Genomic DNA, 18881 nt, shown 5'->3' with positions numbered 1-18881 from the left:
TTGAGCGTCGCAATCTTGACAGGACTATAACGCGACTAAATGAGAGCACACCAAACTACGTATCCATCTTGCAACCCACCACCTGCAGGCATCGTCTAGTCCGTAGAAATGACGCATCGCCACTGACCAACCTCCGGCTTGCGCTCCATCGTACGAAAAAGCGCCGAAGAGCCCAATGCACCCTTCAACGCGCGCCAAAATAAAGCAAAAAACACTGCAGGTCGTGCGAACCCAGCCCGGCCGAAGCCGTTGATCGAAATTTCGTTCGAGGTAACAGATTTAGCAAGTATGCGTTGCGCGTAAGGAGCTTGGACCGAGGCCACTCGCGTGGTGGCACCTCCGATTGTCAGCGGAGGCTTGATTGGTTTAAGCATCGAGATGCCGAGGTAAGTGGGGGGCTTGGCTCCACCAACACCGGACACCTCGTGGTAGCCGCTGCGAATAGCGCTGTCATTTGTCATGGCGCAACAACAGATCCTGATGTTGCGAATGTCCGAGATCTCGGTCGCGGCGCATGCGTAGTGGATCGCGTATGCCCGTTGCATGAGGCTATTGCGACGATGAAGGGTCTTGGCCACAGGCCTTCATCGTTGCCATTCTTCTCCCTGGCGCCCCTTTAGTGACGGACGGAACGCATTCATCCCAAGGTTCTCTTTCGATTCTCTCAGTCATTGCAACCGGATCATCAAGAGACGGGCGCGTAAACAAGAAGACACCATGGCCGACGGTGTATACACTCTCCAGGAGGTAGCTCAGCATACCAGCAAGACAGATCTATGGGTCACCCTCTGGAACCACGTCTACAACGTAACCGACTACCAAGAAGACCACCCAGGCGGTAAAGAGTTCCTACTCGAGAACGCCGGCACAGATGCGACGACCGCCTACGAAGACATCGGCCATTCCACAGACGCACGCGAGATCCTCGAGAACTTCCGCATTGGGCGCATCGCAGACGAAGACTGGACCGACCATGAAGCCGCAAAGATGCCTACAATCACACCGAGCAGAGTGCATGTTGTTAACAACTTGCCTCCGCCGAAATCGTGGCGGTTGCATCTAGGTGCTATTGGCTTCGGTCTGACATCTGTCGTGCTATCCATAGTCGCAGGACGACGCTTCTCGCCGCTGCTGCACCGACTACAAAGCGCCGGTTTCTGGAAGGGCTTCGCCGTGTCCTCCATCGCGAGTATGGCTCTAGCCGGCTATGCCAGCTTATGGGCAACCAAGAGCTTCGACGTCGCGCACAAAGACTTCCAATCCTACCCCGCGCACATCAAAGCCAAATCCATGTCGTCGAAGCCAACGAAGAAAAAGGACATCAACCTCGGTGTGCTCAACGCCCGCGTCTACCAGCCCTTCCCCTTGATAGACAAATTCAACATCTCCCACGACACCATCCGCTTCGTCTTCGGGCTGCCGAACGAGAACTCCGTGTTGGGGCTGCCAACGGGCCAACACATCGCCATCAGACACGAAGTCGACGGGAAGCAACTAGCACGCTCCTACACGCCTACGTCTAGCAACAAGGACCGCGGACGTCTGGAACTGACTGTCAAGATCTACGAAGGCGGCAAACTGACACCCTGGTTGAGCAAGCTGAACGTCGGCGACACCGTCGAGATCCGCGGACCAAAGGGCGAGATGAAGTACCACAAGAACCTCGTCAAGGAACTCGGTATGATCGCCGGCGGCACGGGCATCACACCCATGTTCCAGATCATCCGCCGTATCTGCGAGGACCCGCGCGACGATACCAAGACGACGCTGCTGTATGCCAACAAGACTGAAGAAGACATCTTGCTCAAAGAGGAACTCGACAAGTTTGCGGCGCAGTACGAGCAGTTCAATGTGCACTACGTTTTGAGCAGCCCTTCGGAGAGCTGGAAGGGCGACAAGGGCCGTATCAGCAAGGAGATGATTGAGCAACGCTTGCCTGCACCGGCTGGTATGGACACCAAGATTCTCGTTTGCGGGCCGGACCCGATGATGGACTCTATGGTTGGCTACTTGCAAGAACGCGGCTTCAAGGCACCTGGTATGTTGACACCATTTGACAACCTCCGACGCAACATCCATGCTAACTCATATCCAGGCAAAATCTCGAAGCCCCAAGACGAAATCTTCACTTTCCAGTGATTGTCCCAATCGGATTGCGGAGGCTCACGATGGCGATGGCGGTGATGGGAGTGAGGCGCTATTGGACAGATAATTGATCAAGACTTGTTTTAGATACATATTTCGTAAACTTATGCCGTTGTAGTCACTACCAAGATAAACTTTACATCTCTCAACCAATGCATTCACTTCCATACTCTACTCATGTATCCGAGGTATCTTGAAAAGCGCCCATGTGAAGAACGCCTAAACGCCATTCAAGATGCAGTTCGGCCGACGAAGCACCGCGCGTCTCGCATGCATTGGCGCAAATGCTGCGTCTCGCACGATACAAAAGCACCGTACGAATGACGTCGATACCCGATCGGCACTGCACGGATGTGTACCAGGTCGTTGGGCGAGTGACGCAACTTCTACATGAGTCTAGTGCGCGTTAGCGTGTACCGTCAATATACATCATGCATCTAGATGCGTGTGAGAAAGCTACGGAATCAGCAATAACCAAGAGACGACGACGACTGTTGTCTTGACTCAGACGAACAAACAACGGAAATGTCTCTTTGCGCAAGACGACTATCAAGAGGCGTTCGGCGGGTCTCGGCCGAGCCGTCTGCGAGCTATGCGACGACGCGATGCTTGAGCACGCGTATAATTACACTGGAACCGGAATTGAGAACTGTCAATACATCTTTCCGCACTCGCTCAACGCCGTTATCATACTCAATCATGGCGAATACGCAAACACGAGCTGCATCCAGCAGCACACAACCGCAATGGACGGCACCAGACACATCATCGAGACCAGTCGCCGTTCTGGGCGGAGGAGTCTTGGGTCGACGAATCGCTGCTTCATGGGTCGCTGCTGGCTATGAGGTCGTGTTGTGCGATCTCAGTGACGAGCAGAGGAACGCCGCGACACACTACATCGAACACCACATGGACGAATTCTCGAAACTTACCGGTAACGCACGGAAACCAACGCAATTCAAGACTGTCAAAGACATTGCAGAGGCAGTCAAGAACGCGTGGTTGGTGGTTGAAGCATTGCCAGAGAAGCTTCCGTTGAAGATCGACATCATGGGCCAGCTTCAACAACAAGCACCGAAGGATTGTATCCTAGCTTCCAACTCTTCGTCGTACAAGTCGCGGTTCATGCTCGATAAGGTGGACGCGGGTAGTCGGCATCGCGTTTGCAATATGCATTACTACATGCCTCCGGGTAACAACGTTGTCGAGCTTATGACGTGCGGTGAGACGCATGCAGACATTCTGCCGTTTCTGCAAAGCAAACTTCATGACGCGGGTATGACTCCGGCTATCGCGCGTAAGGAGTCGACCGGTTTCATCTTCAACCGGTTATGGGCTGCTATTAAGAGGGAGAGTCTGCTCATCATGGCGGAGGGTGTTTCGGAGCCGGAGGAGATCGACAGGCTTTTCTTGACGATGTTCAAGGACAATCCAGTCGGACCTTGTGGAATGATGGATGCGGTAGGATTGGACACCGTTGCGTTCATCGAGAACAACTATGTTGAAGAGCGCGGCGGCGACCCCACAGCGCGAGACTGGGTTCAGAGGAACTTTGTTGAGAAGGGAAAGCTCGGCGCGAAGTCTGGCAAAGGCGGTCTGTATCCCGCTGGGGAGACGACGCGGAGCTCCAAAGACGAGAGCGGCCATCACGACAACCTCGCGGCGCCCAGACTGTACTTCCTCGACATTGGCATTGGGGGCAATGTTACCGACTTGCAGAAGATGGCCACGTCTGGCAAGATCATGACGGCTTCGGCGGATGGAAGTAACGTGCGCGAGATCGTCGGCGGCCAAGCCATGCCAGACGGTATCGACGTGTCCATCTCAGCTGGTCGCATCTTCTGGACGAACATGGGCGCGTCTCCCGCGAAGAACAACGGCAGTGTCATGTCCGCGAACCTCGACGGTACCGACGTTCAAGCCATCATTCCGGAAGGCCAGATCCACACACCCAAGCAGCTCAAGATCGACCACGAGAACAAGAAGTTGTACATTTGCGATCGGGAAGGCTTGCGCGTCCACCGATGCGACTTTGACGGCAGCAACCACGAGATCATCGTGCAAACGGGCGACTCCAACTCAGCGGATGGAGAAGACCAGACAAACTGGTGTGTTGGTATCGCAGTCGACCCTCAGGGCGGGAAGTTCTACTGGTCGCAGAAGGGCCCGTCCAAGGGCGGCAAGGGCCGCATCTTCCGCGCGAATATACAGATGCCCGCCGGCGAGACTGCATCCTCCCGCTCTGACATCGAACTGCTCTTCGACCACCTGCCCGAGCCTATTGATCTGGAGTTCGAGGCTGATAGTCAAACGCTGTACTGGACCGACCGCGGCGAGTATCCACTCGGCAACACGCTGAATAAGGCGTATGTAGGTGCCGAGACAAAGGAGGAGAAAGGCGTTGTAACGCTAGCGAGACATTTCCACGAGCCAATTGGATTGAAGATAGATGCTGTGAACCGTCATGTTTACTTGACTGACCTAGGTGGCACCGTGTACAGGTTCGACATGGACGGAGGGAGGAAGAAGAAGATCTATGAGACGGACAGCGCGTACTCTGGTATCGCACTTGCGCACCTGCACTGAGTAGACATATAACCCTGTTATTAGTATCAGTAATGTAATTGTGAAGATGAATTCGAGGCGACTGCAGTGATGAGCTGGTCAGATGAAGTTGTCGGTGTCTGAGCTTGAGCATTCGCCGACGCACCCTCGGCATCCAAAACCCACCGAGGGTCCAAGCTCCTCAACACCAAAACATTCCGACCACCCCACGCGACAATTGCGCTGCGAACGCCGTTCCTCCTTCCCCTCCACCCAGGGCGCCGACCTCAATTCCCTCACTGCATCATCGCGCAATATCTACCGTCACGATGAACACAATCTCGAAACCCCCAACAATAAAACGCATCTCAGGCCCCAAACGCTTCCTCGGCGTCCTCGTCGGCATAACCGGCGGCCTCTCCGCCAACGTCCTCCTCGCCTACAGCGTCTCCTCCTTCTACACGCGCAACACAAAATTCGTGCCTTACGACGCCTCCTCCCCCGACCTCACCACCTCCGTCTTCCGCGCGCACAACCCCAACGGCAACCCGCCTGGCTGCATAGACCATGCGATAAAGCAGATTCCGTATGGGAAGCTGCCGGAGAAGTACTGGGTCAAGGGCGATGGGGGCAGGATATCCGTTGATCAACCGGCACTCACGACGGACCTTTGCAGGGGCATTTGGAGCGGCGTGGCGTTTAGGGTGCAGAGGAGGTTGTTGGAGAAGTGGTATCGGAATGTGGAGGGCAGGGATACGCATCTGTGGGATGTGAAGGAGTTGGCGAAGAGCGAGTATGCGGTTGGGACGAAGATTGTGGATCACTTTGAGGTTGTGGAGCATAAGGATGATAAGGTGAGATTGCACCTTCTATTGGAAAGAATGCTAGCTGACCCAAGTTTTTTCATAGGTTATTGTGCGATGCGGCGACTCGCCACACGTTTCCGAGCCCCGACCCTCGGATGGACTCTTCTCTATGGAGGTCTCGAAAGACGATGCGGCGCAGATGGCTACTTTCCACCTCAAGTCGGTCTTTGTGGATACGACGCCAGAGGGCAAGGACGCTGGACCGCAACCTGGGCATATTCAATGGCTGCATAGGCTGTACACTAAGCTCTGGATGGAGAGTGCGACGCGCAAGTTGATCAAGGAGGCATAGACATGATACCATCGCAATGCAAACTATTCTGGTTACGAAGTACCCTAATTTGGTCAGGATTGGAAACGCTGTTTATGATGGATGACCAGCGCGCAAAACGATCGGCGTGCGGAGCTCGCCCCGCCCGTTCGGTCGCAATCCCAGACAGCAGCGCAAGCGCAAAAGCAAGTCTATCCGTAGCTCGAGCTCGATGCGGGGATCAGTCATCGTGACATACGTCAGCGGATCGGCGTGCGTCGAACAGCCGGTACCCATTCGTTCCAATCATAATGGTCCGGAGAAGTGCTTCACAGCACCATACCTGAGATCCCTAACTTCGCAAGCTTGTTTCAATTTGTTGCTCTTCCACTTCTTCTACACTCAACTGCTAACTACAGCTAATTACTTCAATACCAAAACAGACACATTGCCTTCCATCACAACACTCCCGAGACTCTCTACAACATGGGCGTTATGAGCGTAACCTCCGAAACCATCTTCAACTACCCACCCGAAATCATCTACGACTTCGTCTCTAATCCTGAAAACTGGGGCCGCACATACGGTGGCAGCGCTGGCTTGCCAGAAGGGCAGAAGTTGATCCTCCCCCTCAAAGTCGGCGACGTCTGGATCGAAGAAGTCGCTTTGCCAAACAATACCTACCACCCAAAATGGGTAAGTCTTCCGATATACGAACTGCCGAAATTCTTCCAGAGCTCTACAGATCGTGTATTTAGACAATCAACAATCCATCAGAACTGCTTGTGAGACATAAGCTGACTTCGTACATCGACATCTCAGGTCCTTGACATCGCCGACCGCGGTCACAAGTTCGCCTTCCGTCAAATCAACAACATCGCAGCCGGAGTTGATGGAAGCGGCGGTGTTCCGGGGTACTGTTGGATCACGTATACCTTCACGAAAGCCGGGGTCGGCCTAACCCTGTTTACACGGAATCTGACGTGTGAGCTTGACAAAGGTGTTAATGTCCCCGAGGATCTCTGGTTAGCGATGTCGAGACCGAGTGGCATCGACAAGTATCACGACAAGATTAAGGGATTGCTTGATGAGGAGATGGGTAAACACAAGATTTTGTCGATATAGAGTGGTTATGATATTAACAGGAGTGATTCTTACGAACAGAAGAAGAGAGTTTATGCAGAAACTGCTTGTTACGTTTTTGGGTGATGGTGGACTTCTTCCTCTCTACACCTAGGCAGTGTCCGCATTACTCTACTAGAAACCCTGGAAAGACTAGCGGGACAGAGAGGGATACCCGTGGACACAACTCGAGACGGGTGGGGTGCAGAGGCGGGGCGAAGAACCTAACGCTAACCTGCATCCGGGTTTGGCGTTGTCGCTGTACATCCTAGGCAGCCAGGCACTCGCAACCTCACACCCAGTTTGTAGCGTCGTCTTGGGATTCCAACATTTCCGGTCTTTATGCTGATGTAAACGGCAGCGCACCTACTTGGTTTCCCTCGTACGAAATGAACATAATGCTCACCGTGGTACCAGCCCGCACTTGCATCTCAGTTGTACGCATCGCAACTTTTGCTTACTTACAGGTCAAGGCCTAGCTCGGCCGACACCTCAGTCATCACGTACAATTGTACAACAAATGTACGCGCTGATCAAGCAGAGAAGAACAGAAACATTACCTTATGGACTCCTTATCTGGAGTGTCATTTGATCCGTCCATTAGTTGACGACCTCGGAAATGTAGTACCCCGCATGCACAACAACCCCGCACAGTATTCACTGGACCATCAATCACAGGTCAACGTTGCGGCTGTGAACCTTCGCCCCGGTGTATGCTGTCCTACTAAATCGTCCTCCACGGAGCAGCTTTGGGTCACGCACAGCTGTCAGCATTGGCGACTAATACGCCCGACGCCCGATGCCCGCTGTGGTGTGAGATGACATGTACCCGTTGTCGATCTATAAAGTTGTGATGCCTTCCGTTGCGTTTTGCTCTTCCATCAGGGTCTAGTAGATTCACACCCACTTTCCCAGTCTTTAGTCGTATCATAGCTCCAAAGATGGCGCCAGATCTGAACACGATAGGCAGCGGCAAGCAATGGGATTACTCAACGCCTGGCTCTGGCGGCTACAGCGTCCCCGACATCGTCTATAATGTATGTCCCGATACCCCTAGCTCCTAACAAGGAACTGATCATATTCCAGGACCCTTCATCGCGAAAGCTCAAGGTGCTGACTATTGGAGCCGGCTTGTCTGGCATCCAAATGGCGTACCATATACAGAAACACACGCAGAACGTCGAGCATGTCATCTATGAGAAGAATGCTACTCTAGGAGGAACATGGCTCGAAAACAGGTATCCAGGTACAGGCACTTGTGAATCATCGCGTGAGTGAGCTGACCCCTGCAGGTTGCGCCTGCGACATCCCGTCGCATGCCTACACCCTCAACTTCGCTCTCAACCCAGACTGGCCGCGCTTCTTCTCCTACGCACCAGACATCCAAAAGTACCTCGAAAAGGTCTGCGATGTATTCGACCTGCGCAAGTACATGACATTCAACACCGAAGCCGTGCGAGCCGAGTGGCAAGACGACATCGGCAAGTGGAAAGTCACGCTTCGCCAGACGTCATCTTCCGGCGAAGAACGAGAGTTTGAAGAGGAATGCGATCTTCTTCTCTACGCTTCCGGCATCTTGAACAACTACAAGTGGCCTGGTATCAAAGGCATCAACAGCTTCAAGGGTCGCATCGTCCACACCGCAACATGGCCGAAGGACTATCAAAGTGAGCAGTGGAAGGACGATCGCGTGGCGGTCATTGGCTCTGGTGCTTCATCTATCCAAACGGTACCGACCATGCAACCACATGTAAAGCACATGGATATCTTCGTCCGAACCGGAGTGTGGTTCGTCCAAATCGCGAACAACTATGGCCAGAACAAGGAGTACTCGCAAGAGGAGCGCGATGAGTTCCGGAAAGACCCGCGTAAGCTCGTTGCGCATGCCAAAGATATCGAGAACCAGGTCAACGGGTTGTGGGGCGCGTTCTACGCTGGAAGTGAAGCGCAGAAGGGTGCGCAAGAGCTGTTCAGGGAGAGGATGAAAGAGTTCCTGAAGGACGAACGACTTTTGGAGGGATTCACCCCGAAGTTCGAGGTTGGCTGTAAGTTCCATGCCACCCTTCACAGGAACGCTCACTGATCTTCTGCAGGCCGTCGCATAACCCCAGGCGACCCTTACATGAAAGCCATCCAAGAGCCAAACGTCGACGTGCACTTCACCGCCGTAAACGAAATCACCTCAACCGGCGTCATCGGCGCCGACGGCATCGAGCGCCCCGTCGACACCATCGTCTGCGCCACCGGCTTCGACGTAACCTACCGCCCACGCTTCCCCATAATCGGGCGCAACGGCGTCGACCTCTACGAAAAATGGAAGTCCGAACCCAAAGGCTACCTCGGCCTCGCCTGCCCCGACATGCCCAACTGGCTCATGTTCGTCGGCCCAACCTGGCCGGTCGAAAACGGGTCCGTCACCGGCCCCTTGTTGGCAGTCGCAGAATACACCATCCAAATCATCAAAAAGATGCAACGCGACCACATCAAATCCTGGGTGCCCCGCCAATCCATCACCGACGCCTTCAACGCCCACGCCCAGGAATGGATCAAACACACCGTCTGGAAAGGCAGCTGCAGATCCTGGTACAAGAACAACGAGACCGGGCGGGTCAACGCCGTTTGGCCAGGCTCTTCGAACCAGTACGCCGAGGTTATTGAGACGCCAAGGTATGAAGACTTTGAGATTGAGTATATGCATGAGAATCCTTGGGCAAGTCTGGGTATGGGGTATGCGATGAGGAATAAGTTGTTTCCTGAGGCGGATGTTAGTCCGTATTTGGCGGTGGAGAATATTGATCCGGAGTGGTTGAAGGCTATTGGGTATGAAGGGCCCGCGGGGGTGGTGGAGGAGGTTAGGGAGAGGAAGGAGGGGGTTGAGGTTGAGAGGACGGGGGTTGATGGGGGGATTGGGGGTGCGGGTGGGAATACGCTGACATAACGTTGCTGAGCTGAATTCTTTATGATTATTTCGAGTGATTGTAGAGCTAATTTATGCGCAAAGTTACACTTTGGTGAGTGTAAGCACGTACTTCTTCGTATTCGGGAAAGAATGTGCTAAACCTGCGCGCCGTATGGATACGCGGATGGCCCATTCAGGACCCTCGCCCTCCGTTTGATTCCGAATACAAAGAGTTTTACGATCGGGGAAGCGATCTGGTTTTGGCTGCGCGTTCGGCAGTGGTGGTGGAGGGAATAGTGGCCAGGGCGGCACATTCGGACTTTTGATGCTAGGCCCAATCTCAGCGGTAAACCAAGGGTTGCGGTTTACGTAGACGGAGACGACTACTATTAGTTCTAGACCGCCGGTAAAAACAAATCGGAAACGGAAAGTGTCCTTCTGCTCGCCACTATAATAATCCCACATTTCTAGAGGAAGAAAGATCACCTCCGTGCTGAGCGTTTCCTCTAAGATTCCCGCATTGTGGCGGTCGGAAGATACATGCGAAATCTCGGAGTGCAGTTCAGGGTCTAGGACGATTTGCATCAGCGAACGACCTTGATCTTGAATACTGGACGCAGACGTATGCCAACGGTCGTCCATCGACGTGGTTACATAGATAGAAGCGTAGCGAAAGTTTTTCAAAGTATCCAGACGAAGGCATATTAGAGTACCCTGCTCTCCCGAGGTGTCCCAGTCTCTTTCAAAACGAGACTCGTTACCCTTATCTTGACGTAACATGATGCACAAGAGAAGCGTATCAAATGATGGACGGTCTAGGCATGCGAGGCAGGCATACCAAGATCTTTCTTCGTGACGAAATAGAGGTAGACTGAGTCGGCAACCACGGCTTGTCATTTGCGGAGGTGAGTGATCTTCAGGGGGCGGAAGTACAGAGAAACAGGTCTTTGACAAGTTCTCGCGACGAGGAATTAACTCGGATTCGCCTGATAGCTCCCTAGAGACCGAATCGATTACCGGCATGAAGGTCTTGAAATCCGAAGGCGAATTGGCTAGAAGGCTTTCGGTCATAACGTAACCCCCCGAGACGGAACCCTCCGGCAGTAATGCGTCCCAAGCAAACAGAGTGTAGTCTTCGTCCACGCGAAGGATCTCTTCTTGAAGGCGTCGAAATGCACGTTTGCCTTCTCCGTAGAGAAGGGGCATATTCACACCGAGTATGCCAAACAAACAGTACGCCTTGTCCTCCAAGCGACTAGTCTCGCGACGTGCCGCCCATGACAATCTTACGGCCACGGCGTAATTGAGGGGATTTCCTCCAGTAAGTACATTCCGACTAATACCAGTGATTCTGGTTAGGTCGTGTTGGAGGCTACTGCGCGTTCCGATCTCTGACCAGAGAACGTCGTAAAACTCCACGATTGGAGGCGCAATAAGCTCTTGTAACGTCCATCCTCGTGTGAACCATTTCGAATCGCGGAAAGCTTTCCATCCTTTTGGTTCGGGGTTATCGTAAACGTCCTCAAGGTAAGCGTAACAGATGCACGCGTTCTTGTACCATTGGTACATAGAGTTGATAGCCTCAGATAACTCAGCGCTTGAAGTCTTGTCGATACAACAAGTGTCAATCCAACAGTATGCGAACCCATCGTCTTTCGCTCTCCTGCAACAGCCCGTAAGCTTTGCATAGCCTTTCTTCGCCGGTGCTTTGCCAGACAAGAGGTCCTGAAGAGTAACTTCCTCCTCCCTCCAGGTGTGGGAGAGGATCACGTACTCCGGCACCTGGCTTTCCAGAAATTCTTGCACCTCTAATGTGGACGTGTTAAGCAGCCGCATGTTTGCGGTGTGTCGTTGTTGAATGCAATGTCGGCCACCAGGCTGAACAACGTCTCAGCCGATGTACATTGGTTAGCGAACGATGAATGCCATAACCGGGTATCGACGCCGGTCGCATGCGACAGGGTGTTGTTCAAGGACGAAGCTGAGATTAGTGAGGTATATACTGGTGCGCCCGTGATGAGGGACAAGGCAAGGGACGGAGATCACGTCGCGAGAAGACTTGGAAGGTGGCACAGCGAACGCACGCTAACCAGCATCGGTTAGCGCTATCTCACCGGTCAAACATGACGCCTCAGGCACCCACCCGTTCTCACGCGCAGGCCTTTTCGCTAACATCACACCTGCAGTGCACAATCCAGGAAACTTCAACAACAGCCAGTTAAATACTATGACCGAGAAGTGGGCTGCGTCCGCGAGCGCGAGCGCTCATGTGAAGCCCCGCATCATCATTCATGGTGGTGCGGGCAATCTAACGCGCACTTCGATTCCGCGTGAACGCTACGACGAGTATCGCACATCGCTCCTCAACATCCTCGAGAAAGCAGAGGAGCTTCTTCGCAAGCCGGGATCAACGGCGCTGGATGTTGCAACCTATGCTGTTACACTTCTGGAAGATGACCCGCTGTACAACTCCGGCAAAGGCGCAGTCTTCACGCGCGAAGGCAAGAACGAACTCGAATGCAGCATCATGGTTTCAAACGGCTATAAGAAACGAGGCGTCGGATGCATGCTGCTCAGCCACGTCAAGAACCCCATCAAGCTGGCAAGAGAATTGCTTATCAAAGGCGAAGAAGCAGACGGCGGTGGTGCAGCGGACCATTGCCAATATAGCGGAGAGTTCGTGGAGGGACTCGCAAAGACCTGGGGACTTGACATCGTAGACCCAAGCTACTTCTTCACCCAGAAGAGATGGGATGAACACCAACGCGGCCTTGCGGAAGACGTGAAGAAGGCGCAGATGGGCGTCAGCGTCGATGCCATGAGCGACTGGGAGAAGGATAACTATATTCCGCTTGGAACGTGTGGCGCGGTCGTTGTTGACAGCTTCGGTACCGTCTGCACGGCAACATCGACAGGTGGGTTAACGAACAAAGTTCCTGGGCGCATTGGAGATACGCCGACCATCGGTGCAGGGTTCTGGGCTGAAGTGTGGCACGATGAGAAGGCCGCTGGACCGCAGATGCTGTATCAGCCTACTCCCTGCGTCGCCTCGCCGATCGACAAACTGTCACGAGGCGATATACTTGGGATAGTGGGCGACTGTCTACCTTCGCTTGGATCACCCTCGACACGAGCAACTACATCATCGCCAGCACAGCCATACGAGAAGCCCGTGTCGACGCGCCACGCCGTGGGTCTCTCAGGGACTGGCAACGGCGACTCGTTCCTTCGCACGTGCGCGGCGCGCACTACAGCTGCCAGATCAAGGTTCTCGGGCTCATCGCTTTCCAGCGCAACAACGTGGATGGCCGGGCCTGATGGTGAGCTTCAACGATCTGCTGGGGATCGTTGGGGCGCAACACATGAAGGCACCGGCGGTATCATTGGGATAGAAGTTGTTGGCAGCAAGGCTACAGTCGTACAAGATTTTAATTGCGGAGGCATGTTCAGAGCATGGACGGATGACGATGGCAGTGCAAAGTGTCTGGTGTTCAGGGAAGATGGCTGGGAAAGTGGGCCAGAGAATTGGGATGATCGTCGAACGCATTGAACTCCGCATTTTCGCGGTCCGTGCAGGTGACAAGCCCGAAATCTTACCCTCTGCTTTCACAATCGCTGCGCTACAGATGTTAAGCGTTGCGCGATGCCAGAGCGCTCAAAGGACGCGCTTTACATTGCGTGGACTGGACAAGAGTCGTGAAGTCGAGACCTTCAAAAACGAGCGATTGGCGAGGCAACGTTCGGTCAGGGCGACGCGGCTCACATCGGCGCCACTCCGAGAGGCCGAGATGCAACAACCCGACGACGCTATAGAGTACTAAGAAGACCAAAAATATCCATTTCAAGCTTTGGAGCACGGACGCGTGTCGTTTGCGGAGGTGGCTCCAGCGCTATAGACACCGTCATACGCGAAAGTCCCGTGTGACCGGCACTTCGTGGCGAATCTGGAGGCTGGTTACGAGCGCAAGGTGTTAGCTGGTTGTTAGCTTTTCAGGTACGACAGCTTATACCACGCAACAACACGAGGCTTATGGGTATATAGCCTGCCCACCCTCGTTCGGATTAATCTCATCCCATCATCACATCACCACTGCATTACTACAACAACACAACACTCGCTTTGTTATCACAGCATCTCAACACACTCTTCAATCCGAAGCACCATCACACAACAACAACAATCATGCGTTACACCATCTTCACCATTGCCGCGGCCGCAACCTTCGCTTCAGCGCAAACCACCTCTTCCTCCTCATCAATGGTCACCAGCGGCGCCAGCACACCAACCAACCAAGGCCCCATGCCCGCCCCCTCACCAACAATCGTCGCACCCGCCGGCTCCCTCCCCCTCGGCGCCGAATGCAATCCGTTCGTCACCCCCAGCCAATGCGCAAACGGCGTCCAATGCTGGGCCAGCAACGCCATGCTGATCGCCCAATGCGGCAACTTCAACGCCGAGTGCGACAGCGACGCGCAGTGCGCCTACAACATCTGCAGCGGCGGCCTTTGCAGAGGATTCAAGCCATCCAGCGAGTTCCCCGTTAAGCCGTCGACTTCGATGAACTCTGTTCCTGCTGCTAGCACAGTGTATGCTAGCTCAATGGCTCCTATGCCTTCTGGTTCTATGGCGCCTATGCCTTCTGGTGCGGTGCCGCCCATGCCTCCTAGCTCGGTGGTCGCTATGCCGTCTGGAACGATGGAACATATGCCATCTGGTATTGTGCCCCCGCATTTGGTTAACGGTACTATGACTATGGTGCCAACTGGAACTGGTGCTATGCCCACTGGACCCGCAAACGCGACTTCGACTGGCGCTCCCCAGTTCACTGGTGGTGCTGCCGTTGACAACGTTGCTGGCGGTGTTATGGCGATTGTCTTCGGTGCCGTTGCTTGGGCTTTGTAGGCTGTCGGAGTGTGTGCGCTGTTGGATCTTCGCTACATTATAGACTAATCTCCTGTATATATTTACCATGACGTCATAACGCTACACAATCATAATGCTAGATGAACCCTATCTCTTTGAATTCTCTCGCACATGTTATGATGACTACTGTCTTGTTCACGTTGATCCGCGTTAGGTTGTATCTTAATAGGCTTGGCACTCTTCTCGGAGCAGCCTCCGGACGTTACACCACAAGAACGTTACTACACAGCACTCTTTTATCAGACATAGAATATACAGATTCTAGCCAGCAATGGATCGGGATGCGCCGTCCTCCGGCCTGTATGTTAGGCTAAAGTCCGCTCGATCGGGTTGATGATGCGCCGAAGGATGTTGTGAGTCACGAAGTAGGAAGCATATATTGGACTTTCTGTTGTTTCTACTAGTCGCACCACCAAACCAATACATTATTGCCCTACTCTTGACCGCGCTCACAACTCAGATTCACGTAGCACTACCTTTCGATCACAATGACAGACGTCGAAAACGCTCTCCCCGTAGCCGAACGAGCAGACCTGCGCCGCTCAATCGCATCCACAAATGACGCCTACATCAAGGCGATCCCAAAAGTCGAACTGCACATCCACATCGAAGGCATCATAAGTGCAGATCTGAAATGGAAGTTCTCACAACGGAATGGACAGACTATCATCAATCCCCGAACTGGTCAACCATTCACTTCACTTGATGAATTGCGAGACTCGCACGATACGTTGAAACCACGTAAAGGAAATCGAATGGATAACACAGAAGAGACGCTCTCGTTCTTCGAGGCGTATTACGGTGGTTTTGAAGTGCTGAAGACGCAGCAGGATTACTACGATCTCGCTATGGCGTACTATGAGCGTGCCGAGGAGATGAATGTGCGGTATGCAGAGATTTTCTTTGATCCGCAGGGGCATACGCGTGTGGGGACGAGTTGGGAGACGATGATGCAAGGGTTTAGAGAGGCGATGTGGGATGCGGAGCAGATTCTTAATGTAAGCCCGCCCCAAGACGTCTCTCCTCAATTTTTAAGAGATACGTCTTTGCTGATTGATGATTGAAAAATGCAGGTCAAGTCCAAATGGATAATGTGTTTCCTGCGCGACGAATCACCAGAGTCCGCGATGCGGCATTACGAGGCTGCGCTTCCGTACCGCGATGTGATCGTTGGTATTGGGCTTGATTCGAATGAGGTTGGTAGGCCGGCTGAGCTGTTTGATGAGATCTTTATGAGGGCAAGGAAGGATGGGTTTCGAATTACGGCGCATTGTGATGTTGGGACGCCGTATCCGCTCGAACACATCCGGCAGGTGGCATGTAGTATCGCGGGCACGGGTGCTGATCGAATCGACCATGGACTCAACGCTGCTGGTGATAAGGAGCTTATGGCGCTGATCAAAGAGAAGGGGCTTGGGATGACGATTTGTCCTTGGAGTTATATTCGGCATCAACCGATTGACGAGGTGTTTGACCGCATTCGCGCTCTCTTCGACGCCGGGATTATGATCAGTATTGCGAGTGACGATCCGGCGTTTATGGAGGATACGTGGGTGTGGGAGAATTTGCTCGTGGCGAAGAAGTATTGCGGGTTTACCAATATGGAGATTCAAAAGTTGGCCGAGAACGCTATTAAAATGAGTTGGGCGAAGGAAGAAGTGAAAAGTTATTTGTTGGAGTTGTTGTACGGTATCGACACAGGTACATAGATGGTCTGCGACGTCGTCGCCTTGCGCTCGTGCAAGAGGGACTGATCCGATCATGGCGATATGATGAAATTCGTCAACGTTGCCCCACTAAGTAGAAGGGCTCATCACAATCGCTTCAGAACCTTGGTGTCCAAACGTAGGCGTGCGACGAGGACAAGCAAAGTGGCGAGAGCACCCGTGCCCGCAGCGTAAAAGATAGCAGCCCTGTACGGTCCAATCGACGTAGAGTCCGCCGCACCAGTCGCTTCAATCAACAGGCCCGCAAGGGGAGCGCCGAGAAGATAACCCGGAGTCCAGAAGAAGACCATCAGAGCGATGGACGCGGCTGCAGAATGTGGGGCGACGACTGTGACAGCAACCGGCAGACTGACAAAGAAGCTGCCATTCGCACAACCGTTTACGATAGCGAAGACGGACAGAGGAGCCAAAGACGTGCTGACTGGCCAGATGGCTAGCATGCTGACTGAGTTGACCAGGCAGGTGATCATCAACGTGTTGAAGGCCCCGATCTTATCGCATGTCCATCCGCCCAAGATACGACCGACTGCTGTTGCCGCACCGAATCCACCAACCAGTCCTGCACCAGTTCCAGCTGACAGACCGATCGAGCTCGCGAACAGCGGTAAGAAGAAAGGCGGTACGAAGAGTGCGAAGACGCCGACTGCGCCGGCCATGGTCAGCGTGAGGAAAGGGACGTTCTTCAACAGCGACCAATCGAACCGCGAAAGCGTGCCAGTCGTGGCGCGTTCCTTCAACGCCAGTGTACACGGAATCCCAGTCGCCATGATAAGGATGCCCAAGATGCGAAACGTCCACTGCAGTCCAAACTTGTCGATAAGTGCCTGCGAAGCAAGGGGAAGCACAGTCGCGCCAACACCGCCACCAGCCTTGACGACGCCATTGGCAATACCCAGCTTAGAGCTGAACCACTGCAACGGCAGGCTGTTAGTCGCCGCATACAACAGCGACGTGCCAACGCCCATGGACAAGCCCGCAATACAAAACAACCCGCCGAGATGATCCAAGGTAAAACTCGTAGCAACCAGACTCATTCCGAAAAGAATCGTCGCAGCAAGGCCAGTGTATCGCACACCGAAAGACCTCATAACTCTTATCCCGCCGATGCCAAAAGCGACCATGACAGCCATGTACAAACTGCCGACGAAAGTGATGGTGCGCAGATTGGTGTTTAGCGCAGGCGATTTCAAAATGGCGGTTTGGAGGACGCCCCATGCAGTTGTGTATCCGTTGATCCAGAAGAGGAGGAAGGAGCAGGATGCGACGACGGTCCAGCCGTAGCCGCCGTCTGGGATGGCTTCTGCTGCATCGGCGGGTGGCTGCTCGGAGTCTCCAAGGCCGGATGAGTCAGGTTCTTGCGAGGGTGGAAAGGAGGGTTTGCTGGGGTTGAGATGGACTTGGGAGTCTGCTGGTGAGGAGAGGTCACGCAGGGCGAACATGGTTTGGGTTGTTGACATTTTGGATCGGCCTTGTCGTGTTGCACGGGTAGCGCCAGGCGCGTTCCTTTATGTCGATGTCAAAGCGAGAGGACCGCGGTACTCATCTACGTCATCTGGTCAACATGTAGGGCGTAAAGATGAACGCCAGGGCGTGAGTACGCAGTGCTGACTTTTCGCTTCGAGTCAGAAATTTGTAATGCGCTACTATAACTGTACCAACTGATCCTTCGCGGTAGCGCGTGGTGAGGGAGTTAGCAAAATCGGGTTTAGTGCCCGGGAAGAGTAGTAATCAAGATGCTGTAGATTCTGTGAGTACCGTATTGTTTGTGGGTCGCATGCGCAGTTTCTGCGTCTATGAGTCTGCCATGCGTTTTGCATGGGCGGAAGATTCCAAGACAGCCTCGCTTGACTTGAAGGTGACTCAAAGTTTCTCGCTTCATCTGCAGCATCTCGTCTTGCCAGTAGCGAGATTCAAAGGCGATGCATGTCAAACATACGTCTTGTTCAATGTGGTTCGAAAGGCGAGTTCAGCCAGTAGAAGTCGCGGTATTGTATAGGCTCAAGGACGTCTTAGTTACCTGCGGCAGATACCGCGTGGACAACGACATGGCAGAGCACGTGACCAGATTCAATGCGCCCAAGTTGAAGTCTCGGCAGTAAAAGCGTAGGCGCGAGAAGAGTGTAGGGCTGAGTAAAAGCGATACCTGACGCGAGCCGCAAAGAGTCCACCCATCGCTCCTTCTTCGCACGGGTGACAGTGACGATGCGGGGTCAACGACGTTTGGTGTGACGGACAGGTTGGATGAGGGTAAGAAATGCGACAGCAAAGATGATGTGGCGCAGTATGTTGAACGTTCCACACTGTATACGTGGACGCGAATCATTCACTTGCTGTGCACTGGATGTGACTTGGTAAGTGGCGGTTAGTGAGTGAAGGATGATCAAGTCTTCCGCAGTTGGCTTGG

General features: G+C 53.5%; 8 protein-coding genes across 8 annotated transcripts; 7 read left to right on the top strand and 1 right to left on the bottom strand.

Annotated features, from left to right (window-relative positions):
- Positions 1-717: 717 nt before the first annotated feature.
- On the top strand, positions 718-2139 carry J4E87_010598 (uncharacterized protein; the record flags this gene model as incomplete). The annotated part of the gene is made up of 2 exons (XM_049382170.1): positions 718-2038; positions 2096-2139. 2 exons carry the CDS (start codon positions 718-720, stop codon positions 2137-2139), a joined length of 1365 nt encoding a protein of 454 aa, XP_049228078.1.
- Positions 2140-2844: 705 nt separating this feature from the next.
- On the top strand, positions 2845-4731 carry J4E87_010597 (uncharacterized protein; the record flags this gene model as incomplete). Its single annotated transcript, XM_049382169.1, has 1 exon — positions 2845-4731. One exon carries the CDS (start codon positions 2845-2847, stop codon positions 4729-4731), a length of 1887 nt encoding a protein of 628 aa, XP_049228077.1.
- A 287-nt stretch (positions 4732-5018) lies between these two features.
- J4E87_010596 (uncharacterized protein) lies at positions 5019-5847 on the top strand (the record flags this gene model as incomplete). Its single annotated transcript, XM_049382168.1, has 2 exons — positions 5019-5543; positions 5599-5847. The coding sequence occupies 2 exons, from the start codon at positions 5019-5021 to the stop codon at positions 5845-5847; spliced, it is 774 nt and encodes a 257-aa protein (XP_049228076.1).
- Positions 5848-6291: 444 nt separating this feature from the next.
- Positions 6292-6930, top strand: J4E87_010595 (uncharacterized protein; the record flags this gene model as incomplete). Its single annotated transcript, XM_049382167.1, has 2 exons — positions 6292-6501; positions 6628-6930. 2 exons carry the CDS (start codon positions 6292-6294, stop codon positions 6928-6930), a joined length of 513 nt encoding a protein of 170 aa, XP_049228075.1.
- A 616-nt stretch (positions 6931-7546) lies between these two features.
- Positions 7547-9865, top strand: J4E87_010594 (uncharacterized protein; the record flags this gene model as incomplete). Its single annotated transcript, XM_049382166.1, has 5 exons — positions 7547-7551; positions 7850-7964; positions 8014-8173; positions 8220-8972; positions 9021-9865. The coding sequence occupies 5 exons, from the start codon at positions 7547-7549 to the stop codon at positions 9863-9865; spliced, it is 1878 nt and encodes a 625-aa protein (XP_049228074.1).
- A 2188-nt stretch (positions 9866-12053) lies between these two features.
- On the top strand, positions 12054-13376 carry J4E87_010593 (uncharacterized protein; the record flags this gene model as incomplete). Its single annotated transcript, XM_049382165.1, has 1 exon — positions 12054-13376. One exon carries the CDS (start codon positions 12054-12056, stop codon positions 13374-13376), a length of 1323 nt encoding a protein of 440 aa, XP_049228073.1.
- Positions 13377-14009: 633 nt separating this feature from the next.
- Positions 14010-14729, top strand: J4E87_010592 (uncharacterized protein; the record flags this gene model as incomplete). The annotated part of the gene is made up of 1 exon (XM_049382164.1): positions 14010-14729. One exon carries the CDS (start codon positions 14010-14012, stop codon positions 14727-14729), a length of 720 nt encoding a protein of 239 aa, XP_049228072.1.
- Positions 14730-16563: 1834 nt separating this feature from the next.
- Positions 16564-17916, bottom strand: J4E87_010591 (uncharacterized protein; the record flags this gene model as incomplete). Its single annotated transcript, XM_049382163.1, has 1 exon — positions 16564-17916. One exon carries the CDS (start codon positions 17914-17916, stop codon positions 16564-16566), a length of 1353 nt encoding a protein of 450 aa, XP_049228071.1.
- Between the last annotated feature and the right edge of the window lie 965 nt (positions 17917-18881).

This window comes from Alternaria ethzedia, assembly GCF_023757985.1.
Source record: "Alternaria ethzedia strain BMP 0044 chromosome Unknown scaffold_52, whole genome shotgun sequence".
NCBI classification, from domain to species: Eukaryota; Fungi; Ascomycota; class Dothideomycetes; order Pleosporales; family Pleosporaceae; genus Alternaria; species Alternaria ethzedia.
Note: the sequence above shows the minus strand (reverse complement) of the source record. Positions and strands in the feature narration are given on the sequence as shown.